Source organism: Sitophilus oryzae, unplaced genomic scaffold, assembly GCF_002938485.1.
Source record: "Sitophilus oryzae breed Bouriz unplaced genomic scaffold, Soryzae_2.0 scaffold_494_pilon_pilon, whole genome shotgun sequence".
In the NCBI taxonomy this organism is placed as follows: Eukaryota; Metazoa; Arthropoda; class Insecta; order Coleoptera; family Curculionidae; genus Sitophilus; species Sitophilus oryzae.
Window position 1 is genome coordinate 161,384 of NW_022147078.1, and position 21,964 is coordinate 183,347.

General features: G+C 30.3%; 2 protein-coding genes across 3 annotated transcripts; one reads left to right on the forward strand and one right to left on the reverse strand.

The window, feature by feature from the left end:
• The first annotated feature begins 810 nt into the window (after window positions 1–810).
• Window positions 811–3,403, forward strand: LOC115886613 (leucine-rich repeat LGI family member 3-like). Its single transcript, XM_030905853.1, has 2 exons — window positions 811–944; window positions 2,974–3,403. The coding sequence occupies exons 1-2, from the start codon at window positions 824–826 to the stop codon at window positions 3,258–3,260; spliced, it is 408 nt and encodes a 135-aa protein (XP_030761713.1). The 5' UTR covers window positions 811–823; the 3' UTR covers window positions 3,261–3,403.
• An 8,811-nt stretch (window positions 3,404–12,214) lies between these two features.
• On the reverse strand, window positions 12,215–16,892 carry LOC115886588 (troponin C, isoallergen Bla g 6.0101-like). 2 transcript variants are annotated; one of them, XM_030905820.1, is made up of 8 exons: window positions 16,817–16,892; window positions 16,733–16,753; window positions 13,815–13,826; window positions 13,695–13,755; window positions 13,008–13,123; window positions 12,795–12,948; window positions 12,567–12,698; window positions 12,215–12,402 (listed from the first exon to the last, which is right to left on the reverse strand). In XM_030905820.1, exons 1-8 carry the CDS (start codon window positions 16,826–16,828, stop codon window positions 12,377–12,379), a joined length of 534 nt encoding a protein of 177 aa, XP_030761680.1. In that variant the 5' UTR covers window positions 16,829–16,892; the 3' UTR covers window positions 12,215–12,376. The 2 variants fall into 2 exon arrangements, with proteins under 2 accessions (XP_030761680.1, XP_030761681.1); XM_030905821.1 differs by lacking the exons at window positions 16,733–16,753; window positions 16,817–16,892 and adding an exon at window positions 14,471–14,568 and having other exon boundaries at window positions 12,216–12,402.
• Between the last annotated feature and the right edge of the window lie 5,072 nt (window positions 16,893–21,964).

Below are 21,964 nucleotides of genomic sequence, written 5' to 3' on the forward strand. Positions count from 1 at the left end.
CTGTAATTGTATTGTTATCAATAACGAGTTGTACATGGCTAATGATCCTGATGATCGATGTCTAGGAAAAAAAAGGAAATGAAATGTGTTAAAAAAATAGAGTAACTGAAGATTTTTTTAGTAATTCATCTTCTGCTGGCGCTTGAAATATTGTAAATAAGGGATGAAAATTAGAATGAACTCTAGCTAGCCACGTTATAAAAGATGATATGAAAAAAATGTACTATTCGTGATTAGCTATATTTTTTATACGGCATGTAATTGGATGATGTCTATCTATATGATTTTTTGAGTTATATATTTTGAAATAAACCTAATTAGAAAACATATATTCATGCAATTTTCAGCAATCAGCGTAATTTTTTATTGATAGAGATTTTCACATACTGTCTACAAAGAAATACAGCGAAATCTTAACAAAGTTCTTGAAAAAACTACAATCTATTATTTCTAATAGGTTTTAGAGATATCGATTTTGAATTCAGAGTTCTAATAGCGCGACTACTGTCGAACACCAACCAATTCCACTTATTTTTACCAAAAAATACAAGTGTTTCTAGCTTGCACCTAAAAAATTCAAGCTATAGGAAAATTACAACGACTCGTTAATAAATAAACAAATCAAGTATCACGAGACGTAATTGAATCGTGAAGCTGAACGCATGACGTACCTTTCCCTAGAACTTTAAGTACTGACAAAGGTATTGATTGGGTCGATCGGTCAACTGCGACAAATCTGCTATATCCCCTTCCACGCCTCTTAGCGATGTGCACAGTTTTTAATGTAAAATTTCTTTTTTTCAGTATAAGATCGTTGAACGGGATGATTTTTGAAAACTTGAACTCTTTGGAAACCCTGAATTTGCAGAACAACAAACTGATGCATATTCCGGAAGATGTGATGGAACCAATCTTGGATACACTCCGAGTTGTCGACATAATGGGTAAAAATAGTTTTTATAAGTTTCTTTATACTGGGTGATCCCTTTTTCCGTTGCATCTACATATCAAATTTCTTATTTAAGACTTTCATTCAAAATATGTTTATGTCAGAAGTGCCTGGTCAGAACAGGACACTGACCGTTATCAAGTATATACTGAACTAATTCCTAAAACTATTGAGTTTTTATACTGCTGCCAGGCATTCACCTGTGAAGTAGTTGAGTGTAGTTGACCGTGACTGATAATACCTGCATTCGTGCGTTTCATCAGTGATTGCCATATCATAGATATTTCCGTACTAGGATTGCTAAAGATGTTATGATTGCTTAGATAGGTACTATAATAACGGCTTCTTTAAATTTACGTTTTTTTAAATAAGGTTCCCTGTGGGTAATCCGAGCTTCCGACCACTTTATATTGTGCTCTTTTTAACCAAACATACTTCATTGTTTCACCTTTTTGTACATATTTATATAACTTTAAATAAAACACAAATTACCAACTTTAGTTACACAAAACAACAAAAAGTCAGATGCTGGTACTCCAATTTATCGTTCTCCAACAACTGTACTCAACTAAAGTTGGTAGAAGTATGTTTCATTGCAAAACCCTTTAAGCAGCATCAATAAAATTCAAATACATATATAACGATGAATAAAACACAAATTACCAACTTTAGTTACACAAAACAACAAAAAGGCAACGACCCAGCTACGTTGAAACACCGGTTCCCATTAGAACACCGAAGTTAAGCGACGTAAGGCGATGCTAGTGGATGGACAGGTGACCGGTTCGAAACTCTGTATCGTGCTGTTGTCCAATAAAGTCCACTGCACATTCACGCCGGGTCGAGGCCGGATGAGATCGGATATCTCGTGAGTAAGAGTTGATTTAGACGCTTCCCAAGTCTGTAGGCCATTGACCATGATATGGCCGAGGACCGCGGTTCGGATTCCGCGTAAACAAAGTAGGCCCCGTCTAGATTAGCCCTGGCAGCAAAAACGAGACGTTAACTGAAATCTTTAAACGCAGAAGAACTCACTGTTGCAAGAAACAATCGGCCAATTTTTTTAAAGGGCACTAAAAATCTCATTTTCGAAAAAAACTGTCTAATTGCAATAACAAAGTGAATATCCAAGCAAAGGAGGCTTTACGAGAATCATGATCCTGAACCATTTTTAAGTCCAGTTTTAATCCTAAAACAAAAGTAAAATAGGTATATTAATAGAGTTTCTGGTTACTATAAACCAGCTATAAACTACCTACCCAAAAAATGAAAAAAATTAATTGTATTAATTTGTTATGTTAAGAGAGGTTCGAAATATTTTTGACACTACTACTTCTACTTTTTTCTTAATAAGATGATAAATATAACTACTTACTTTTATTTTACCGGGTGTGTTTAACATATCTATCAAAGAAAGGGGGCACCAATACATATAGATGATACTGGCTCCTGCAGCAAATAAAATAACAAATAGTATAACCTACAATTATAAGTAACAAAATATAAATACATATATGGAACAAAGGAATTTGTTCCCTATCCATATTCATAACTCAATAAAATGGAGAGTTTAGAAAAAAAGGTAAATCACCAAAAGAAAAATTAACAAACATGACGAATTGTCATGATGTTGTCGTCTTGGTTGTCGTGATGACTAAAACGAAAGGGGCGATTGTTCTAATGTCTATTTAGAAATTACGTTTTATATGGCTGCTTCTTTCTCTCTTGTTATATTAGAATGAGATAGTGGGCACAATAGACGCAATGCTCAGATCAACATAAATAAAACGAAATTTTTCGTTCTGAGTTGGGCTACGGGAACGTGGTCCCTCTCTTTGCCATTTAATTTGCCAGTCTCTTTTTATCTGCTTGTCTATGCCGTGGACAAAGTATAGTATTCAACTCGCAATTTATAGCCATTATTCACTCGGGTGACAAACGTAACCCTGCGTGAATAATGGCTAGCATAAATTGCTCGTTCAATAATATACTATTATATGAATATTTCTCATCTTCTTCCTCAGATAATCCACTTCTATGCGACTGCGAGCTGCAGTGGTACAAGAACTGGCTCCGCAACCCCAAGGACAAGGACGATGAGATGATGCAAAAGAAAAGGACAGTCTGTACAATGCAGCACGAGCACAGAGAGTACAGCTTGCAGAGTCTCCCACTGGACAAGATGAAATGCAAAATCAAGTCGTACGAGAATTCAGCGTACAGCGCCGCCACCAGGCAAGCGGGAGTACTAGAAACGTCACTCTTGTTGAGTATATGCGTTCTGATTGGTCAATTGGCGATAGCTAGTTAAAATTTAAAATATAACGGTATATAGAATTAAAATCTAGATGTTTTTATTAGTGGATATATACATTCTATATGTAGAAGGGGTTTTGGTATGGTTTTGGCAGGATATGTGTGATTTTAAATCAGGGAAAGGATTATTTTAGATAAGTTGTATCATTAAGAAAGCAAGAAATATTCTAAATTTAACTATTTTTGTAGATTTTGGATAAAAATAACAAGTAGTGTTGTTCTAGAATCAATTTCCAATTCTAATAAAGGGTTAAAAGGTTAAAATGACAATTATATCTATTCGAAGTTAACTTTAAGTCCTTTCACAAACATTTTAATCTAAAGAATCAAAAATTATTAATATTTTCTAATATTCATTGTTTAGAATATATTTATAACTTTGTATTGCAGTTTTAATACTTAACAAGCGCTTAAAATATCTCACAATCAATTGTCACAGAAATATTAGTTCTTTGCCTGCTATGATGCTTTTTTTATTTTGAAATAGAAATAATATTAAAGTTCTAAACCATAGGAAACAATATAAGTCGTGTTTTAGTTATTAATTTTTTTAAAATCTTTAAAATAAAAAAAACGACGTCGTGATGGGCTTTGAAATGAAAATCGACTATAATATATCATGGAACGATCTCTATATGTTATTTATTAAGATCGGTAATAAAAAAATTGTGAAAAAATTAATGCTAGATTTAAAAGAATATAAAAGATTTCAGAAAAGAACATCTATTTTTCAAAAAAAAAAATACTGAATAGGCGTGAAAATGTTTGGTGTGTCTAAATTTTTTTTTTCTTTTAATTAAGTCCATTTTTAACCAAAGGCATATATAGAGAACGACCCAAGAGAAATGATCAAAAATTGTCGTTTCAAAGGGTACTGTGACGCCTTTTCTTTTTTACCGTATGTTACTGGTATTGCAATAGTTAATTTTTCTTCAAATATTAATATATTAAAGTCCAGAAACGGTTTTAAAATTTTAGAAATAAATAATAAGATAAAGTTTTTAATATTGAAATTCAGAAGCTATAGATATTGCTACAGTCAAAATTATTGTTTCTGTCTTACAAAAATCATTAAATATAATATTTTGACAATCAAAATCATTATTTTAATTGCATTGTTTGTAAGCAACAAGCATACACAGTTTAGATAGGGTTAGTCTACATTTTTGAATTAATGAACTAAAGTCAATATTAAAATAATATTAATTCATATTTTTTCTGAGCATTTTTGCATATTCGAAGGGGCCTAGCTGTAACGAAAATATATCCTTCAAGCCCATATCGAATCTTCAGTATTTAAAAATCGTTAAAAATCATAATTATTAGCTATAGATCAGAATATTTTCGAAAAATCACACAAAATATATCGTTGTTATAGAATTTTTTGCATAATATATCAATAAAAAAAAATAAAGCGCACTCACACTTTTTAGAGCATGTATCGCTTTTTAATAATGTTTCAAATTTTTAGTCGAAAGTGAAATTTTTGTTGTCAACACATTAAAAAATTCATAAAAAACATCAAGCAAGTGATTGTGTCTCAGCAACAAGAATTTCACGAAAAAAACGACTTGAAATATAATTATTCAGCATTTTTAGCATATTATCTTAAGAAACATATTAGAAAAAAAGAAGTCGTGTAGTCATAGTTCTCTATCTTGATGTGTCTAAACTAGTACGTACGATATTTAAAGAAACTATATTTTACTTTAGTTTGAAACTATGTCGCATCCAAAATTTCTATTTTATTTTTAGTTATAAAAATATATAATAATATAGTATATAATATAAAAATTAAATTGTGAAAGGGTACGATACAGGCCTATATACATATCAAATACTATTAAATCCAATCATATCATTACATGTGCCAGTTGTTATCTTTTTTCTTAAAAAAAACACTCTTTAAAGGAGGATACTTTTTTGGAAACAAGACAAACAAGATATGCATGTTTTTTTTTTATATAAAGTATATATAGGCTAGCGAAAAAATATATTAAAATGATGAATTTTGTGAGCTTTGAGAATTCATATCACTAGAATATTAAGAGAAATATATTGATGTTGTATTATGATTATTATTACTATAGTTATTACTAAATGTAGTTAGGTTTAAGAGACACAAAAAAATGTTTGAAGAAATGGTAGCAAATTTTTGGAGAAAAAAAATATGTTATTACTTTTTACACTTTAAAAAAAAAACAGGAAAAAAATCAATAGGAAATAAAATAATAGTTATAATTTGATTTGCTCTACTGGTACCTTAAAAAATATAGAAAAAAAATAGATTAATAACATCATTCAGAAAAAAAACATCAGAGCAATATAGATGATATCTTTTAGTCATATTACGTGTAGCGTCTTAAATTTTGTAGTTTAAGACAAAGATAACATATCATAATACCCCTTTTCTTAGACTGTGTTAAATCGTGAAACATATCCCCAACTAACATAACGTTTAAGACATTTTTGTGGTGCAACTATTGGTAATTATTGGCGATTTAGGCGGTCATACATATTTATAGTATATATAAAGAAAAAAAAAGATAAAAATGACGTCAGCCGGACCATTTCGAGACATATCCGACAGAGGGAGCTGTCCGATGTCGCCGTGGCGTGTAGCCAGCTAAAAAAAAAAGAAAAAATAACCAAATATTTTTCTAAATTTCTAGTGTCAGGTCGTTGGCGGCACGCCACTGCGACCGCCATGGGCGTCCCCCTGTCCAACGTTTTTTACTCATTCTATCTTGAAGGTATTTTCAAAGTGAATATTTAATCACCGTATCTCTTATATATCTATTTCCGTATAGTATCTACATAAATATATTCTCTATTTAAGGAAATAAAGTGGCTGTTTGTGTAATAATTGTCGTATATAACATATTATATCTCTATTTGAATCACTATTATTATTGATGTTTCCGAGAAAATTTATGAGAAAAAAATGTATTATTATATCTATGTGGATGTCAATATCTTGAATAAAGAAATAAAAATACTTGTGCTGACACTAAGTAATGTTTTATTTATTTGAAATCCTTTTTCTAGTGCTCTTTTAATTATTTGTTTTTTATATAAGGTGGTTCGAACTGTATTACGGAAGCATATTCTGCAGATAAAAATAAGTAAAAAAGTTCGTGTAAATGTATGTCCTCAAATGCTTAGTTTCGGAGATACAGGGTGTAGAAATTACATTTTTATTTCGATTTTTTCCCAAATACCCAAGTAGCATTTGGACGTTATCTAACGTCGGGTATACGTCGCGTCCAATAAACACGACGTCGGGTACCAACGTCGGTTCGACCGCCTGACGACCCTTATTTGCACCTAAATGGGGAATACAGATTCGGGTCGCCTCGACGTCGGTATCTGACCTAATAGGGAATGTAATTCTACCAATTACCAACGACATATTACGTTGGATTTTAGTCATTTAAAATTTGTCGCTGAGCACTTACGTTACGTTTGGTTTCATATTCGCTACCAAGAATACATAAAAACCTAACCAAACTACCTAATTACAAATGGATTCATAATCACTCCTCGAATAGAACTATAAGTGCCTACCTAATTTCATATTATATTAATTCTGAATCATTAATCCAGACATCAGTTTTGTCAACGGAAGTCACTTTTTTGATATACCTGATTAAAATACTCCGGAAAACAACGAGCGCCTTCAAAAGTAGGTAGATTTATGAAATAAAAATATCTATAAAAAAGTAACTCGCAAAATATTTTTTTTTTATTTTCTAGCTGGTTTAATCATAAAACTGTACTGTGGTTCCCCCCAAACTCAACCTTATCAATATTATTCTACTAGAAATCGGAATGTGAATATAAATTTTAAAAACAAAAAACGATTTTAAAATGGCTGACAATCGGATACTTGTTAAGAATGGCGGATTCCTGTATCCGACTTAATATGAACTACCAATATACCAATCCCGACCGGGTCTCCAACATTAGTCGTCTCACACGACCGAAGTCATCAAACCGGACGACCGGCAATCGTATTATGACGTATATAATTCCAACGTACGCCACGTAACCTCACTTTGCGTATCAGTGATTTGTGGATTTGTGCAACTATATTTTAGTTTTTTGTTTTCTCCACTTAAAAAAATGGGCAATACACTTTTTTAAGATAGTATATATACAAAATTTAAAAGAATTGGAACCAGTACCTCACATGTGGGAGGAGGATGGGGTCTGCTGGTTTCCTAAGCTAAAAAATGAAATTAAGATGCACCAGTGTAATGCAGCATCTCTTCCGGATAAAAAGCATTCGTGGGTGGAGGCAAGACATCACTACTACTATTATTATTTTATTTATTAGCTTTCTGTAAAATGTAGATGAATGTCTAAATGCCCTTTTAGTGTTTTTTTAGGCATAATAAAAAAATTAAGTTTGTTTACAAAAACTTTTTATTAGGTTATGTTCATGATGTTCATTAGGCCGCAAATGCTACTTAATGGGTTGTATTTACGGACGTAAACAGAGATACGTAAATTAGGTTATAAATATGAACATAAAATACAACAAAATATAATTGGACGTTACTTTAGGGATTATCAGTGGGACGTATCCTATTCGGACAACGGGTAGACGTCGGGTTAGTTCAAGTATATGTACGCCGTGCGAGCCAACGTGGGAACGACTTGGGAAATTAATAAAAATGGTACGTTGTTATTTTGTACGTCGACAGATCGTTGGATTTACCGACTCGGGTCCAACGATGTCGCTTTTAATAGGAAAGCGACGTCACCGGTCGTATCACCAGCACCCGACCTAAATTTGCACAAAGTCTGACGTCGCTTCAGGTCAGATTTAGTTCGAAGTCAGATAGATGCTATTTGGGTAGTTTCTGAAGTAACGTCAATATTTGGATGAAAATTGGTGTCTAGGAGTTTTTTGACATGTGAAATTTGATTTTGATGTCAATATGTCTCTTATTTGTAGGAGGCACCACCTATATGTGTTTTAACTGTTTTGAAGAGTAATAACTTTTCGTTCGTACCTGTATAAAACTACTGAGTGAAAAAATATATATTTTCCTGATTTTTACGTAAAAATGTCTCTTGTGGTACAAAATCGCCACGAATTTCATGTTTCAATCTAATATTTAGATGTTTGAAATGTCAATTTATGTCATTATTGATAAAAAATCGAAACATATATCTAAGTAGATGGTTATATGGTGAAATGATACCGAGAAACCTTTTTTTTTTTTAAATTAGCGTATACCCGTCCGCCGCACTAAGGGGTATTTAACCCAAAAAGTTGGCCAATATTCAAAAATATAAATTCAAGATATCAACCAACCGATACTAGGAATTATTTGTATAAACATGAATGTATTCGAGGGTGGGTGGTAGGGGTCAATGTCCCCCCGTGTTACAATCCGCGCCAATCACAAATTGTTCTTCGAATAGACGAGCTGTGTATCGCTGTGCTTTTACAAAATTTACTTAACAATAATTATCTTAGTTTTTCTTACTAATCGCGATCTTTTATTGATCTTATATTAGTTTGGAGTATAATATGGAGTATTACTCTTTAGTATAACTGTTATTTTGTAGTTAGGAGAATATTAATCTGCTAGTTCAATAATAGACATATTATTTCGTTTATAACAGAATGTTTATGTAAACTTTCAGTATGTAATCGAACCTTATCAAGTATATAAATCTGGCTAGTTTTGTAGCTTAAGTATTCCTTTAGAAGACCATGATAAGAAATATTTTGCTAATTTTTGCGAGTTTGGCAGTTACAATTTTTTTTAATCGAATAAAAATGTAGTGTTTTTCACTTTCAACACCCTGTATCTTAGAAATAATGCATTTCTGGACCTATGTTTATGGGAACATTTCTCCATAAAATGACCTGAGGAATCACTCCCTCGAGTATTGACATGTTATTGTCAATACTCGAGGGAGTCTCGACTTAATCTTGTCAATAAAAAAACGCTAGGTATTAGCGATGGGAACTATCGATTGAATTAGACTATCGAATGGTTACTGAATGAATGATTTCAACTATCGAATGGTTTTATTCGAATAAAATCATTCATTCATTTGTATACTAAAGCATATGTGACAACCTCGCCGTGCGGCTAAATGGTTATCGTTGAGCCACGACTATCGAATGTTTTTGATAAATGAAATTTAGTATTCGTTTGATTTTTGTGTGCGTCAGTGCATTATTAGTTCTTCCAAATTTTTATAACTTCGCCTTATAAATACTGTGCTATTTTTGCGTTTATTAAAATATTTAAAATACTAAAATAGTAGTTTTTTTAATTGACGATTGTGTGCGTGTGCAGGTGGTCAAAATTTTTCCGAAAGTTTGTGTGATTTTCCGTAGCCCGATCTTTCAATTATTTAATTTTATATGGTATATGGTCTATTTTTTAATGGGAAATTTTGAGAAGTAGCAATTTTTAAGAGAGATGAGATGAACTTACAATTAATTTTAAAAATACATATTTGTATTTTAGATGTTTTAATAATATGAATTAGTTGAACTTAATAATTATATTAATTAATGTGGTTAAGTAAATGGTTATCGAACTCAGACTATGGGGTGAGAAAATTAAATTAAAAGTTTTACACGTGCCAATTTAAAAAAAAGTTAACGATGTTTGTATTTTGTTTATGCTAATTCTCTTACATGTAGTTTTTTGCGAAGAAATATTTCATTTATTTTTTAGTAAGTAAATACCAGTAAAAGTAAATATTATTATTATTAAATAGTAATATAAAGTACCGAATATAAATAATTTTGATTTCTAATTTTTATTTATATTTTCCTTGCATTACACTGCACGCTTAGAAAATTAATAAATGTTTATATTTCATGATTTTAAAATTTGTTGTTAATATAACAAATTAGTTCTGTAATTATTATTATTTAATAAACCAACGTTGCCACAAAAAATTGAGAGACTATATTATTTTTAAATAGGATCTAATATAAATAATTTTGACATCAAATTTGTTGTTTATATTTTGCTACTACTTAAAAAAAATGTTTATATTAAATGATTTCAAATTTTGTTGTTAATAGGTATAACAAATTATTACTGTTATTATTATTTATTAAACCAGTCTTTGCTTAAACACATTAAAAATAATTTTCCTGTATCCAAAATAACAAGTATTATTGCAGTGTAACAACAGAATATTAATAAAAAAATATAAAATATATAGACATACTATCCCTAACTAACTAAAGCCAAACAATAATATTCTTTGCTAATATCAATTAATACAGAGACTAATACCAATATATGGCAACAGCGCCCTTCATAATGTATTTTCTGTGTAAATACTAGCACCTCAAGAAAAAAAAATAATGTGTCCTTATCTTTATCTGACTCCACAAAAAATCAAAGATGCCGGCTTCTTTCATAGCATTGCCACCGACCGGGTTTTTCGGAAAGAAACCTACGTCGCCGGGCGACAACTAAAATCCAGTTAATATTTGATTATAATCGATCCTGACGAATAAATGAATTTTCTAAATGAATGAATTTTATAAATGAATGGTTTTTGCTGCCGAATTACTAGAATACAATATTTCAAGGCAGATGACGCATCTATTCGATAATTTTTATTCGAATAGTTTTCAACGAATGTTTTTTTACTAGCTATCGAATTATTCGAATGAATTGCAACTATCGAATGTTTCGATAGTATTCATTCGATAGTTCCCACTACTACTAGGTATGTATTAAAATTTGAAGCAATTTTTTTTATTTTCTCACGTTTTAAAAGGCGGAAGAATGCAAAAAAAAATAAAAATATTATTGGCCAGATTTTGAGGTAAAATACCCCATAAGTGCGCCGGATAAAAAGCAGGCGAAAAAATGCGATAAAATAAAAATAGGTAGATATGTGATAAGAATGTTTCATAATTTGTATTTATTCGTGTTTTAATAGCCAAAAGGAATACATAGATTCTCGCGACAGTTCTCGTGTAAAATTTATTTTTTAAGTAAAATAATGGATGTTTACGAAGTTCGTGAGAAAATTCAAATTGTAAAATGGTATTTCCAAAATAGGTCTTATCGGGATATACAAACAATTTTTCCATAAACTTTTGTAAACAGGCCAATTCTATCTTTACCTACTATATCAAGAGTTATTAATAATTTTGAAACACATGGGTGCGTGTCCCCACAAAAACACAAGAAGCCAATTGTTGTTGATTAATGAAGAACAAGAGTTAAAGCAAGTGTTTAACCGTTTAATTAGTGGATATAGAACTATTTTGTGGCCCGCTAGATCACCAGATCTTTCTCCCAAATAATTTCTTTTTATGGGGTTATGTAAAACCCAAAGTGTATGGTCATAATAGAGCTAATAATCTGAATGAGCTTCCAGTAAAAATACAAGAGCCTTTCCAAACTATTAGCCAATGTCAGACGGGGATTTTACGACCGCCTAGGCTTCTGTCTAGCACAAGATGGTGGTCTTTTTCAACACTTGTTATAACTTTTTTTTATTTAGAGTAATATTTTAGTTTTTTTTGGGTTTAGAGAATTTATTTATTTTTAGTTTTGGCTTGTAAACACACTCAAATAATAAAGATTTAAGTATTTTTATTTTGAATGTTACCTTAAGTAAAGGTAAACACTTAAAATGAAAATAATAAATACTCGGCACTCCTCGCGTCGTATTCCTAGTCTGTCACGACCGACCCGTCCAAGCACAACTGCAACTGCGTACTGCCTGACTAGCCGACTAGCCGGCAGTGAATTTCGAGTACGAACGCAAATTGGGTAAACGTGAATTCGTCCGGCAACTTGCTATGTTACTAGTAGCCTGGGCTTCTCTGTATATGTGTGTAGTAATATTTTTTCCATAGATATCACAAATTTGAAGTACTTTTTTCTAATATTTTTGATAATAAAAATGATACAAGACTTTGTATATTCAAGAACATTTATTTCTGATTAATATAAGTTCTTCTTGATAATAAGTACCAAAAATATAGGAACTATTATTATATGTACTATCGGAAAATTTAAAAATAATGTATATTATTACAAAAATAGATATTTTTATTTCTTTGTCATAGTCTTCATAACTCCATTAGTTTAGATTCTAACCAATCATCATAGCTTTGAATTCTGAAACAAACAAGAAGCTATTTCATAAATTGGAACAAGCATCAAATAGTATATTTCACACAAACAACAACAAAATAATTAAAAAAATTAATGAAAATAACTAAATAATAAAATAATTAATTAAAGTTAATATACAATGATCAATAGATGTAGAATCTGTTTACCTTCCCAATCTACAGTTCCTGAGTTGTCAGTGTCAATTTCCTTGATCATTTCATTCAAATCAGCAGGAGTAAGCTTATCGTCTAATTCTTTCAATATGTCTCTTAGCAAATCCACTGATATGTAACCTAAACCTAGAGAAAATACAGGAAAATTAGTAATAATCTATCCTCCCAAAATCTACTACTATTAGCCAACCTGTATTTTTATTTAGTTTTTTTATAAGTTACCTTCTTTATCGTACAACCTGAACGCGTCTTTCAACTCCCTAAGAATAGCTTCAACATCTTCTTCCTCTTCAACTAAGAATCTAGCTGCCAGATGAGCAAACTCTTCAAAACTCATCACTCCATTGCCGTCTTCATCAATTTCTTTAATAATTTTCTGAAACATAAATAAAAATTTGTAAAAAGATTTACAGGAAAAGTTTTTTTTTCTCTTACACTGAGCTCTTCAGGTGTTTGTTGATGCCCTAACATATCTAGAATTTGTCCAATCATGTCAACGTTAATTTCACCCTTCTTGTCAACATCAAAAGAGTCGAAGATTTGTTTCAACACTATGAAACAAATATTATTAAAAAAATTTTGCTATACATATAATACGTCTTATTATATTTTTTTCCATAGCAAATGTTAAAATTGCCTTCTATCTATCAAAAATAGTAGATAAAATAGTACTTTAACCGCAAAGCTACATTAAATGATACTTTAACAGCGAGGATATGGCGTTTGTCGCCTCAGCTTTTTGTATATTGTATTTATTATGTTTTTATCAAATTATATAGAAACCAACGCCAACACAGCACAATATTGTTTTACTCGTAATAAATTCCTTGAAATAATAATTTCTGAATATTTTTTAAAACGTAACTCGCTATGGAAAAAATATTGTTTTACGACGATAAAATTGCATTATCGTCTTCCGAAATTAATTCACTTGCGATTTCATCGGTCGTGAATTAATCTTTTCGGTCGATATATTGTTTAAAAAAATAACTATTATTAGTGACCTTTTGAATTTTCATATTTTTTTAATGGATACTAAGATAATAAAATATTTGTATTTTTTGCTAAAATATGTAGTATATTGCTTTTCTTTGCAAAATTAAATGAACAGACTTTACTTACTTTTGAGTTGATCTTTTGCTATGTCTAAGTGTTTTAGTGCCTCATAATCCAGGACGACTTCCTAAATAGTTGGTATATTAATAGGAAAAATCATATTTTAATTTGTTATTTTATACTTACAACTTTGTCAGCCTAAAAGAACAAAGAAATATTATTATAGATTTGCAATTTGAAAATAAAATATTTGTATTTCGGTCTATACAGGGTGAATCTTAAATAAGTGCACATGTCTTTGGGTTTATTTTTTCGTGAAAAAAAATGAAAATTTTTCGATTTTTTTGGAAATGTTTTTAATTTTCAGTTGAAAACATACTATCTTGATAATATGGCAACATAGGTAGGTATAAATTATATTTTAGAGGAACCAAAAATAAAGAAAAAAATCCAGTGGTTCCCAAAATTTAAGCAAAAAAAAATTTATTTTTCAAAGTAAAATAATTAAGAGAAATTATGTTTGGTTTTGATATTAAAAATATTAATATCATTTTGGTAATGGAGAATAAATTTATTCGAAATTTTTCAAATATTTAATTAAATTTTTCTAAATATTTATTTGTTTAAATTCAATAAATTCAATTTTTTTAATTAAATATTAACCTCCAAAAATTATTTAAAAAAATCCTATTTAGCACCATATATTTCAGAATTTTTTTTTTAATAAAATACACCGTATTTATTATATTTAAATTTTTAATATTTTAAGAGAAAAAATATCTACAGCAAATACTTCTCTCATATTAATATTTTTATTTTTTGTTGTTGAAATATTTACTCACCATTTTGTCAAGAAAACTTCTTTAGAAAATTAATAACTTAACAAATCGATAGATAAAGGTAACTGAATGTTTGTTTACGTTATACAAGTATATATAAAAGGATTAATCAATATCGTCATACAGAGGTTAGATCTGCATACGTGTCTACATATTTATTTATAAATAGCGTCCATTTGGCTTTAAAGATAATTTTAACACCTTGCCAAGGTGGAAATCGACTGTATGAATTGTTTAAAGTACAATGATTGACAAACATATTTTACTATTTATATAGCGTACTGTTTGTTATTGATATTGCTATAATCTTATACGTTTCTTAATTGTATTTGTCTTTAGGAGAAATAGTTTATAAATTTGTATTAATAATACAATATGATCGAAAAGAACCGGCGCCAGCGATGGCTATGAAATGAAGATCGCTGTTATTTTTTATGTAAAATTATATGGGGAATGTCATCGATCGTTATTTTTAAGCCAACTTGACGCCGTTTTTTTTCGATCATACGATATTCAATCGTATAATTTAATCGATTATTATTGATTTTGAACATTTTTTTTATTTATTTAAAGAAAATGAGAAAAAGTTATTTTGACATATTTTTTTATTTTCTTGGTCAACTGTCATGAAAATTAATAACAAAAATTGTCTTTAAACATTGTAAAGTATTGTTATATTAAACCAAAAAATATTATACAAAAATAATTGAACAATAAAAATGTTCAATGATCATTTCTTGGAAGTTTTTTAAAAGTAATGTTTAAAAACTTTTCTTGAAAGAAAATTTACTGCATAAAAATCTCCTCAATAGTGCCAATAAGCGAGGAACAACAAGGATTCCGAAGAAACCGATCAACTACCGATGCACTATTCATACTCAGGCAACTAGTTGAAAAATTCTTAGAATATAACTCTCCAGCCTATCTATGTTTTATAGATTTAACAAAGGCCTTTGATAGAGTCCAACTAAAAGACACCATCACCATCTTGGAAAGCAGTAATGTCTCGAAAGAACTCACATAACTTATCAAGGACTTAAACACAAACACAACAATCCAAATAAGAACAAACTTTACCTTAAAGCAGCATCTTCGAACTACTGGTATTCGCCAAGGCGACAGTCTCAGCCCTCTGTTATTCAACACAATCATGGATCAAGTAATAAAAACCGTCAAGAATACTGGATTAGGATATCGAATGGGAATGCATAAAGTGAACATATTATGCTATGCCGATGACGCAGTACTTATTGCAGAGTCAGAGGACGACCTCCAAAGAATGCTACAAGCTTTTAACAGACAGGCAGAAAAACTTAACATGCAAATTTCCACAAATAACACCAAATGCATGACCATCACAAAGGAGCCTCTACGGTGCAAATTGGTAATAAAAAAAACTATTGATCAGATAATGTAATTCGATTACCTCGGATGCAAAATTACAAGCTCAGGATTCCTGGAAGAAGAAGTAAGGAAACAAGCCAATAAAGCTGCCGCAATATCAGGACATCTCTCGAATTATTTTTATTAAGTTTGATTTTTTATATTTTTTCTTTAAGCCTTCTACAGAATAAAATAAAGATTCAATCAAATCTAAAAATAAAACACTGACTAAAATTTTCATGTATTCTAAATTTGAATATATTTTGTTCTAGTGGGTCGATTTTGATAGTTTTTTAAGCAATTTGCAGCTAAATTGTTTGACTTTTTAGCCTCTGTTTCAGTTTTTAACAGCGACAAGCAAAAAGTAAAGAGGCAACAAAGCAATGAGATTTTTGAATGTCCGGAGTGCGGAAGAGAGATAACATCACGTATCGGGCTTTTCAATCACAGAAAAGGTCATGAAAGAAAACGCCTTGCGTAACCATCTTCCGGTGCGTGTCAAATACTCGTCAGCGAGTAATGGGAGGAGTAGTATTATAATCAACACCATCTATGAAATAATTTTTATTTTTCTAATGTTGCTGTAATTGAAAAGTTACATTATAATTGTTTTTGGTCAGTTACTCTACAAAAATGGTGACTAAATATATATATTTCTCGTAATTAGTAGTATTAAATCGCTGTTTTTTCAAAAAAAACTTCTCCATTAGTGGCCCCAGAAGTCTTTTATGAAAAAAGTTAATTTTTAGTTTTAATCATTTAGTTATTTTTACTTTTTAAAAAAAAAGTTACTTTCCTTTTTAATTTCCACTAAAAAATTATTTAACAAAAAAAAACTGAGCTTTCTTTTTATAATTAAATTAATTTATTTTTTGTACTTACAGGAGCTTTAGATTTCTTTGGCTGCAACAAAATAAAAATTAGCAAAACAACAAATTAAAATTCAAATACAATAGTAATCCTAACCTCTTCAGCCATTTTTTCAATAGACTTAGAAACAAAACCTGACCAAAAATTACAGCAACAAAATAGAACTAAACAAATAAATATGTGAAGAGGTTTTATATATAAAAAAAGTTTCATAAATCAATCAACACCTTTACATTTAACTGTAATGCATTGGTGCAAGCGTTGTAATCGCACATGTTTAATTGTCATTTATAAATAGATTTTAAACTATAATACTTAGATAATTTGTTTTATTTTATTTATTTTTTTATGCTTTTATCAAGTTAAACTTTCTTATATACGTTAAACTTACTTACATATTGTGACGACTATTCTGTCGTTACCCAAATAGAATGAAAAAAGAATCCGTTTCTCAGGGTTAGAGGAAAGCTGGGTTCGTAGGTAAGGCTTCTGACTCACAGTGACTTTCTAATGTTGTTAAATATTAAAATAAAAAATGATAATATATAGGCTGCAGAGATTTTAATATTGATGTTAAGAATTCAAATAGGTATGGTCAAAGACAGTGAAAAGGGCGCCACTTACTTTGTTTATGAGAGTGGTAAAGTAAGAAACCAAAAAGAAAAAAATACGATATCACAACATAGCTAAAATAAAGTAATCAACAACATTAAGGGTCTATTATGTTTATCAGGAATAAAAGTCAGAAATAACTATCCTACATTAAACATTTATTGAAAACGAACACAAGAATCATCAATTAGTCACAATGATCCCAATAAAACCGCAAGTTATTTTAAATAGATTCAAATTTAGTAACTGTATTCTTTGAACTAAGTAAGCTACTTAATATAAAAACAGGTGAAATTTATGTATGTCTCAATACGATGATGTTTCGAAACATGTCGTGTACAAAAACCTTTAAAATGAATACGTGTTAATAATTTTCATATAAAATATCATAGCTAAGAGTGTACTGTACGAATCAAATTATAACTTATAACGTTAAATAAAAAATAATTTTGACTACAATATGTGGGATAAATAGTGATAATTTACCAGGTTATTAAATCTGATGTCTCAATAATTATAAAATAAAAGCGTACCTTGTGTATCAAACTTAAGACTTATCTGTATATAGTTTCTTATGATGTAAACAGGTAAGTAGGTATTCTCCAGACTAACACAAGTGGATGCAGATGACTATGGCAGGAGAAGTCTTCGATATCAGCCAAAAGAACGATTGTAATGTCAGGAACACTGTCTTAAAGTCATGTGGTAATTACTGAGTACCAGGTGGTAGTTACTGAGTACCATGTGGTAGTTACTTAGTATCATGTGGTGCTTTTACTGGTCTGAAAATCAGCTTTACATAAATATATTCAAACCATATGCCGATCCAAACCAGTAATTAAATACTCAAATAAACGAAGTAAAAAACGGAAATAAGGTGATCATTCCAAGAAGAAACCAAACAAATACGATCTATACTCTGAATTGCATACTTTACAAGGTTTTCAAATCTCCAAATCGGATACCCATGCAATCGAAATCGAAAAGTGGATTCAGAGTGCTTTTCACTGGAAAATTTGTCGGACGCCGAAACGCGTCTTCTTCAGATCCAAATTCCCAGAAAAAAAAGACCTTCTTCTCCGTTTCAGAAACGAAAACAAAAAAACCCTTTTCACCAGACAAGTGAAATGCAATTAAAGAAGTTTGGCATATAGCGAATAGATGGCGCTAATAAACAAGACAAGTAAACTGTAAGAAATGAAGTTTGACATCTAGCGAATAGATGCGCTAATAAAAATTAAATATCGAAACAAGTGACCTGTAACAAATGGAGTTTGGTATCTTTGGCATCTAGCAAATAGATGGCGCCAATACTAAGAAATTTAAATAAAAATAGAATTTTAAATTCAATTTTATTAAAGGAAATAAAAAATGCTACAATATTCATATTTAAAACGATACTTTATCTAAAGAAGAAGACATTATACCAATGTGTACTACCAGTCATGACCTATGCTGTAACAGATTATTTCCTTTACATTCAAGTCGATGTTTTCGGTAGTTAGTTTCGGGAGAGGGTCTTTTTAACAGGAAGTAATAAAACAAACATCTTTCAAACGTGAATATTTTTAAATTCCCAAGCTTATAGAAGGACAAAGCAAATAAACTTTAGAACTAAGAAGTAAACAGAAAAATTGTAAAGATAGACCTTAGATAAAAACGTTGGGACGTTGTAAAACCAATAACCACCCTTGATAACATGTTTAACTATCGCCGGATGTTTGTAAAGGATCTGGGAACTTTAGAAAAGCTCGTAGCTAGATGTAAATAGTGCCAAATGAGGATTAAATATGTAAAAAAAATAATAGTACTGCCATCTAACAACGGGAGGTTGAACCAACTTGGTTTGACGGGCGGTGTCAAGCTGACCAATCAAACAAAGAACAGTACCTTCAGGGATGACCTTATGGGCTAAGTACCGAATGCACCACCCTTCAACCCTGTAATGTTGGAACCTCGGGGCTGTTTCTAGGCAGAAAATTTTGTTCGGTTTGAGTTTCTAAAAGAGACGGTTCTCCCTCGGGTTCGCGAGACTCGGTAAAGTTCACGATGTGACCCCCTGTAGTTTTTAAGTCTGGTGTCTGCTAATAGTTGTGGTTCTTTAAGTCCTTTTGTCAAATATTCTTAATTTCTGTTTTATTATCCTTCTTTAAAATTATTTTAATGTGTAAGATCTAGTAATGAAAGGTTCAATTGATTATGTAATTATTATATTTCTCAATAAAAGCAGACACCGGACAATTTTCTTGTATTTTTCCATCTCTTTTCTATTTTTAGTAGTAACTTCGATCACATAATATTTTTTTGTTGTTCTTTATTTTTTAGTATTGAAAATACTTCTGGCCGCGTTTATATGGGACCCATCTTTGAAAAAACGACATGCTAGAGGCAATATGAGTTCAATAACCTGCCTAATCAACTTGTCAACACGTAAGTCGATCGCAAGGCCGTTCGAGGGCCGAAATGAGGTCTTATTAGTGTGTGTGGGCCAACTATTTTATGGATATGGATGTTTAGTCTGGGAAAAGCCATTATTATTATAAAAAGAATATGCGTCATGGGTTGTTAGGTACAGTTGGGTTGGGCTTTTAATCTAACTCTTTCCGTAGAGAATCAAGAGAGGGCAAATTATACGTGAAAGAGCGGAATAACATAAATAATAAATTTAGACTAATGCAATATTTTTCTTGGCGCGTAGGATAATGCGTACAATCGATGCATTAAAGGGAATATTAATTAAATCATTAAGTTCCAAAACATATAATAACTCGGGTCTCATCGGATCTGCTGATACATTTTGATAAAATCCTTGTATATTATTATAAACAAGGATAAAATTTAGGCTATTAGGACCTATATTTTTTTTTATATGATTATTATTTTTTTAATTAACAACTTAGGACAAAGAAAAAGCTTGCATGGTTTCCACCGCCAACAGGCGTAAAAACAAATGAATCCAAGGCGGTGCCAAATATTTTTTATCGGGATAAGTTTTTATCGTTTGAATATTGTTGTAAATAATTATCATTTAATTAGTGCTAACTTATCAAAGTTCACAACACGGCGAAATTTCAACAAAATCGGCCAACGGATCTTTGAGATATTAATAAAAAAGGCCTATTAGAAAACACATTGACATCTTTAAAATTATACATTTCCGGACACATGTTTATATGAACTTTTTACCTTAAAAACACTCAAAAAATCATCTCCTGAAGTTTGGCCAGATACTTAATTAACACCCTGTATTTAAAAATGGCTGGCTAGTGATTTAGTAAGCTATGTTTATTTTAATAGGAAAAAAATACATTTCATAAAAAATAAACAAACCCATAATACAAATACTATACACCAATTAATTAATTAATTTTAAATGTATCTAAATAGGCACTTTAATAATTGAAAAATGAAAAATGAACAGGAGCACTTCTTAAAATCACTTCATAGAGTATACAAAATATGCTAAAAATAATAATTCCAATAAAAAACATAAATGGCACATTAAAATCTGCATTATCTGAAATCAAACTATAGCTAAACGGGTAATACAATAATAGAGACAAGACGCCGACATCTATAACGCGATGAGCAGTTTTTAATAATTATTCCGAGTTATTATTACATACTTATTGTTTTACAATTTATTGTAATGATGGTTATGGCATTCCTTCAAATAAATTTTGATTTAAGTATTGTTAATATAGTCATATTAATGATTATAGCCCGTATGATTTTCAAAATAAATAATCAAGAGTGTTTTTATCAGAATTATTAAATGATTAAGTCAGTAGCGTAACTTCAAATGTGAGGCCCCCCCGCAAAATTTTTTTGGTGCCCTTATATTAAAATAAAAAAAACACACTAAAAACATAATATAGCTTTATGTACGTATATCAAGTCATTTAAAATATAAAAACAAAAAAAAACTTATAGACTAGAAAAAATAATAACTAGAACTAGAAAAAATAATAATAAAAGAACATAAAAAATAAAACATTAAAAAATAAATCAACACAATATTTTTGGAAATTGTAGGGGACGCTGTTCACATATATATGTATTTAGTAAACAAAATCACGAGGCCCCATTGCGGGTGCTGCGGGGCCTACGCTACGCTACTGGATTAAGTAGAAATAGTTAATATTTAGAAACTTCGTAAGTGTTATATTTTAGTATAATTATGGATTTAATAATTAAATAATTATCTTAAGTTTAAATTGTGGTAAACTTGAGTTTCAATCATTTATATTTAAAATCTTAGGAAAGGCAATATAGATTTTAGGCAGGAGAACTCAAGGGAAGGACTGTGTAATTAGTAATTAAGACTTTACAAGTTTTTTTACTTGCCATTTTTCTTGTCGTTCACGTTGCACGTTGACTCTTCGTTGTGTCACACACAATCTGAATTTCGGATATGATGCAGAGCTGATAATATTAAATAGGCTTAATGGGGGAACTGATAATATTAAATAGCAAATATATCAATTGCAAGGTATTCAAAGAAATATTTTTGTTAACTTTGCAAACATTTAAAGCATGCAATAATTAAAAAAAACTGTGAAAAATTGACGTGAGATTACTTTATAATTCTTGGAAGTCTTGGATCATAAAGATTTGAATTATTGTGGGTCT

Bases quoted from the DNA above. Each gene is read 5' to 3' on its own strand.
- LOC115886613 (XM_030905853.1), top strand. From the start codon at position 824: ATGATTTTTGAAAACTTGAACTCTTTGGAAACCCTGAATTTGCAGAAC. The intron at 945-2,973 runs GTAAAAATAGTT...CTTCTTCCTCAG, and splicing joins CCGAGTTGTCGACATAATGG to ATAATCCACTTCTATGCGAC.
- LOC115886588 (XM_030905820.1), bottom strand. The intron at 13,124-13,694 runs GTAAGTAAAGTC...TTTGTTTCATAG, and splicing joins AGCAAAAGATCAACTCAAAA to TGTTGAAACAAATCTTCGAC. The intron at 12,403-12,566 runs GTAAACAGATTC...TGTTTGTTTCAG, and splicing joins AGGAACTGTAGATTGGGAAG to AATTCAAAGCTATGATGATT.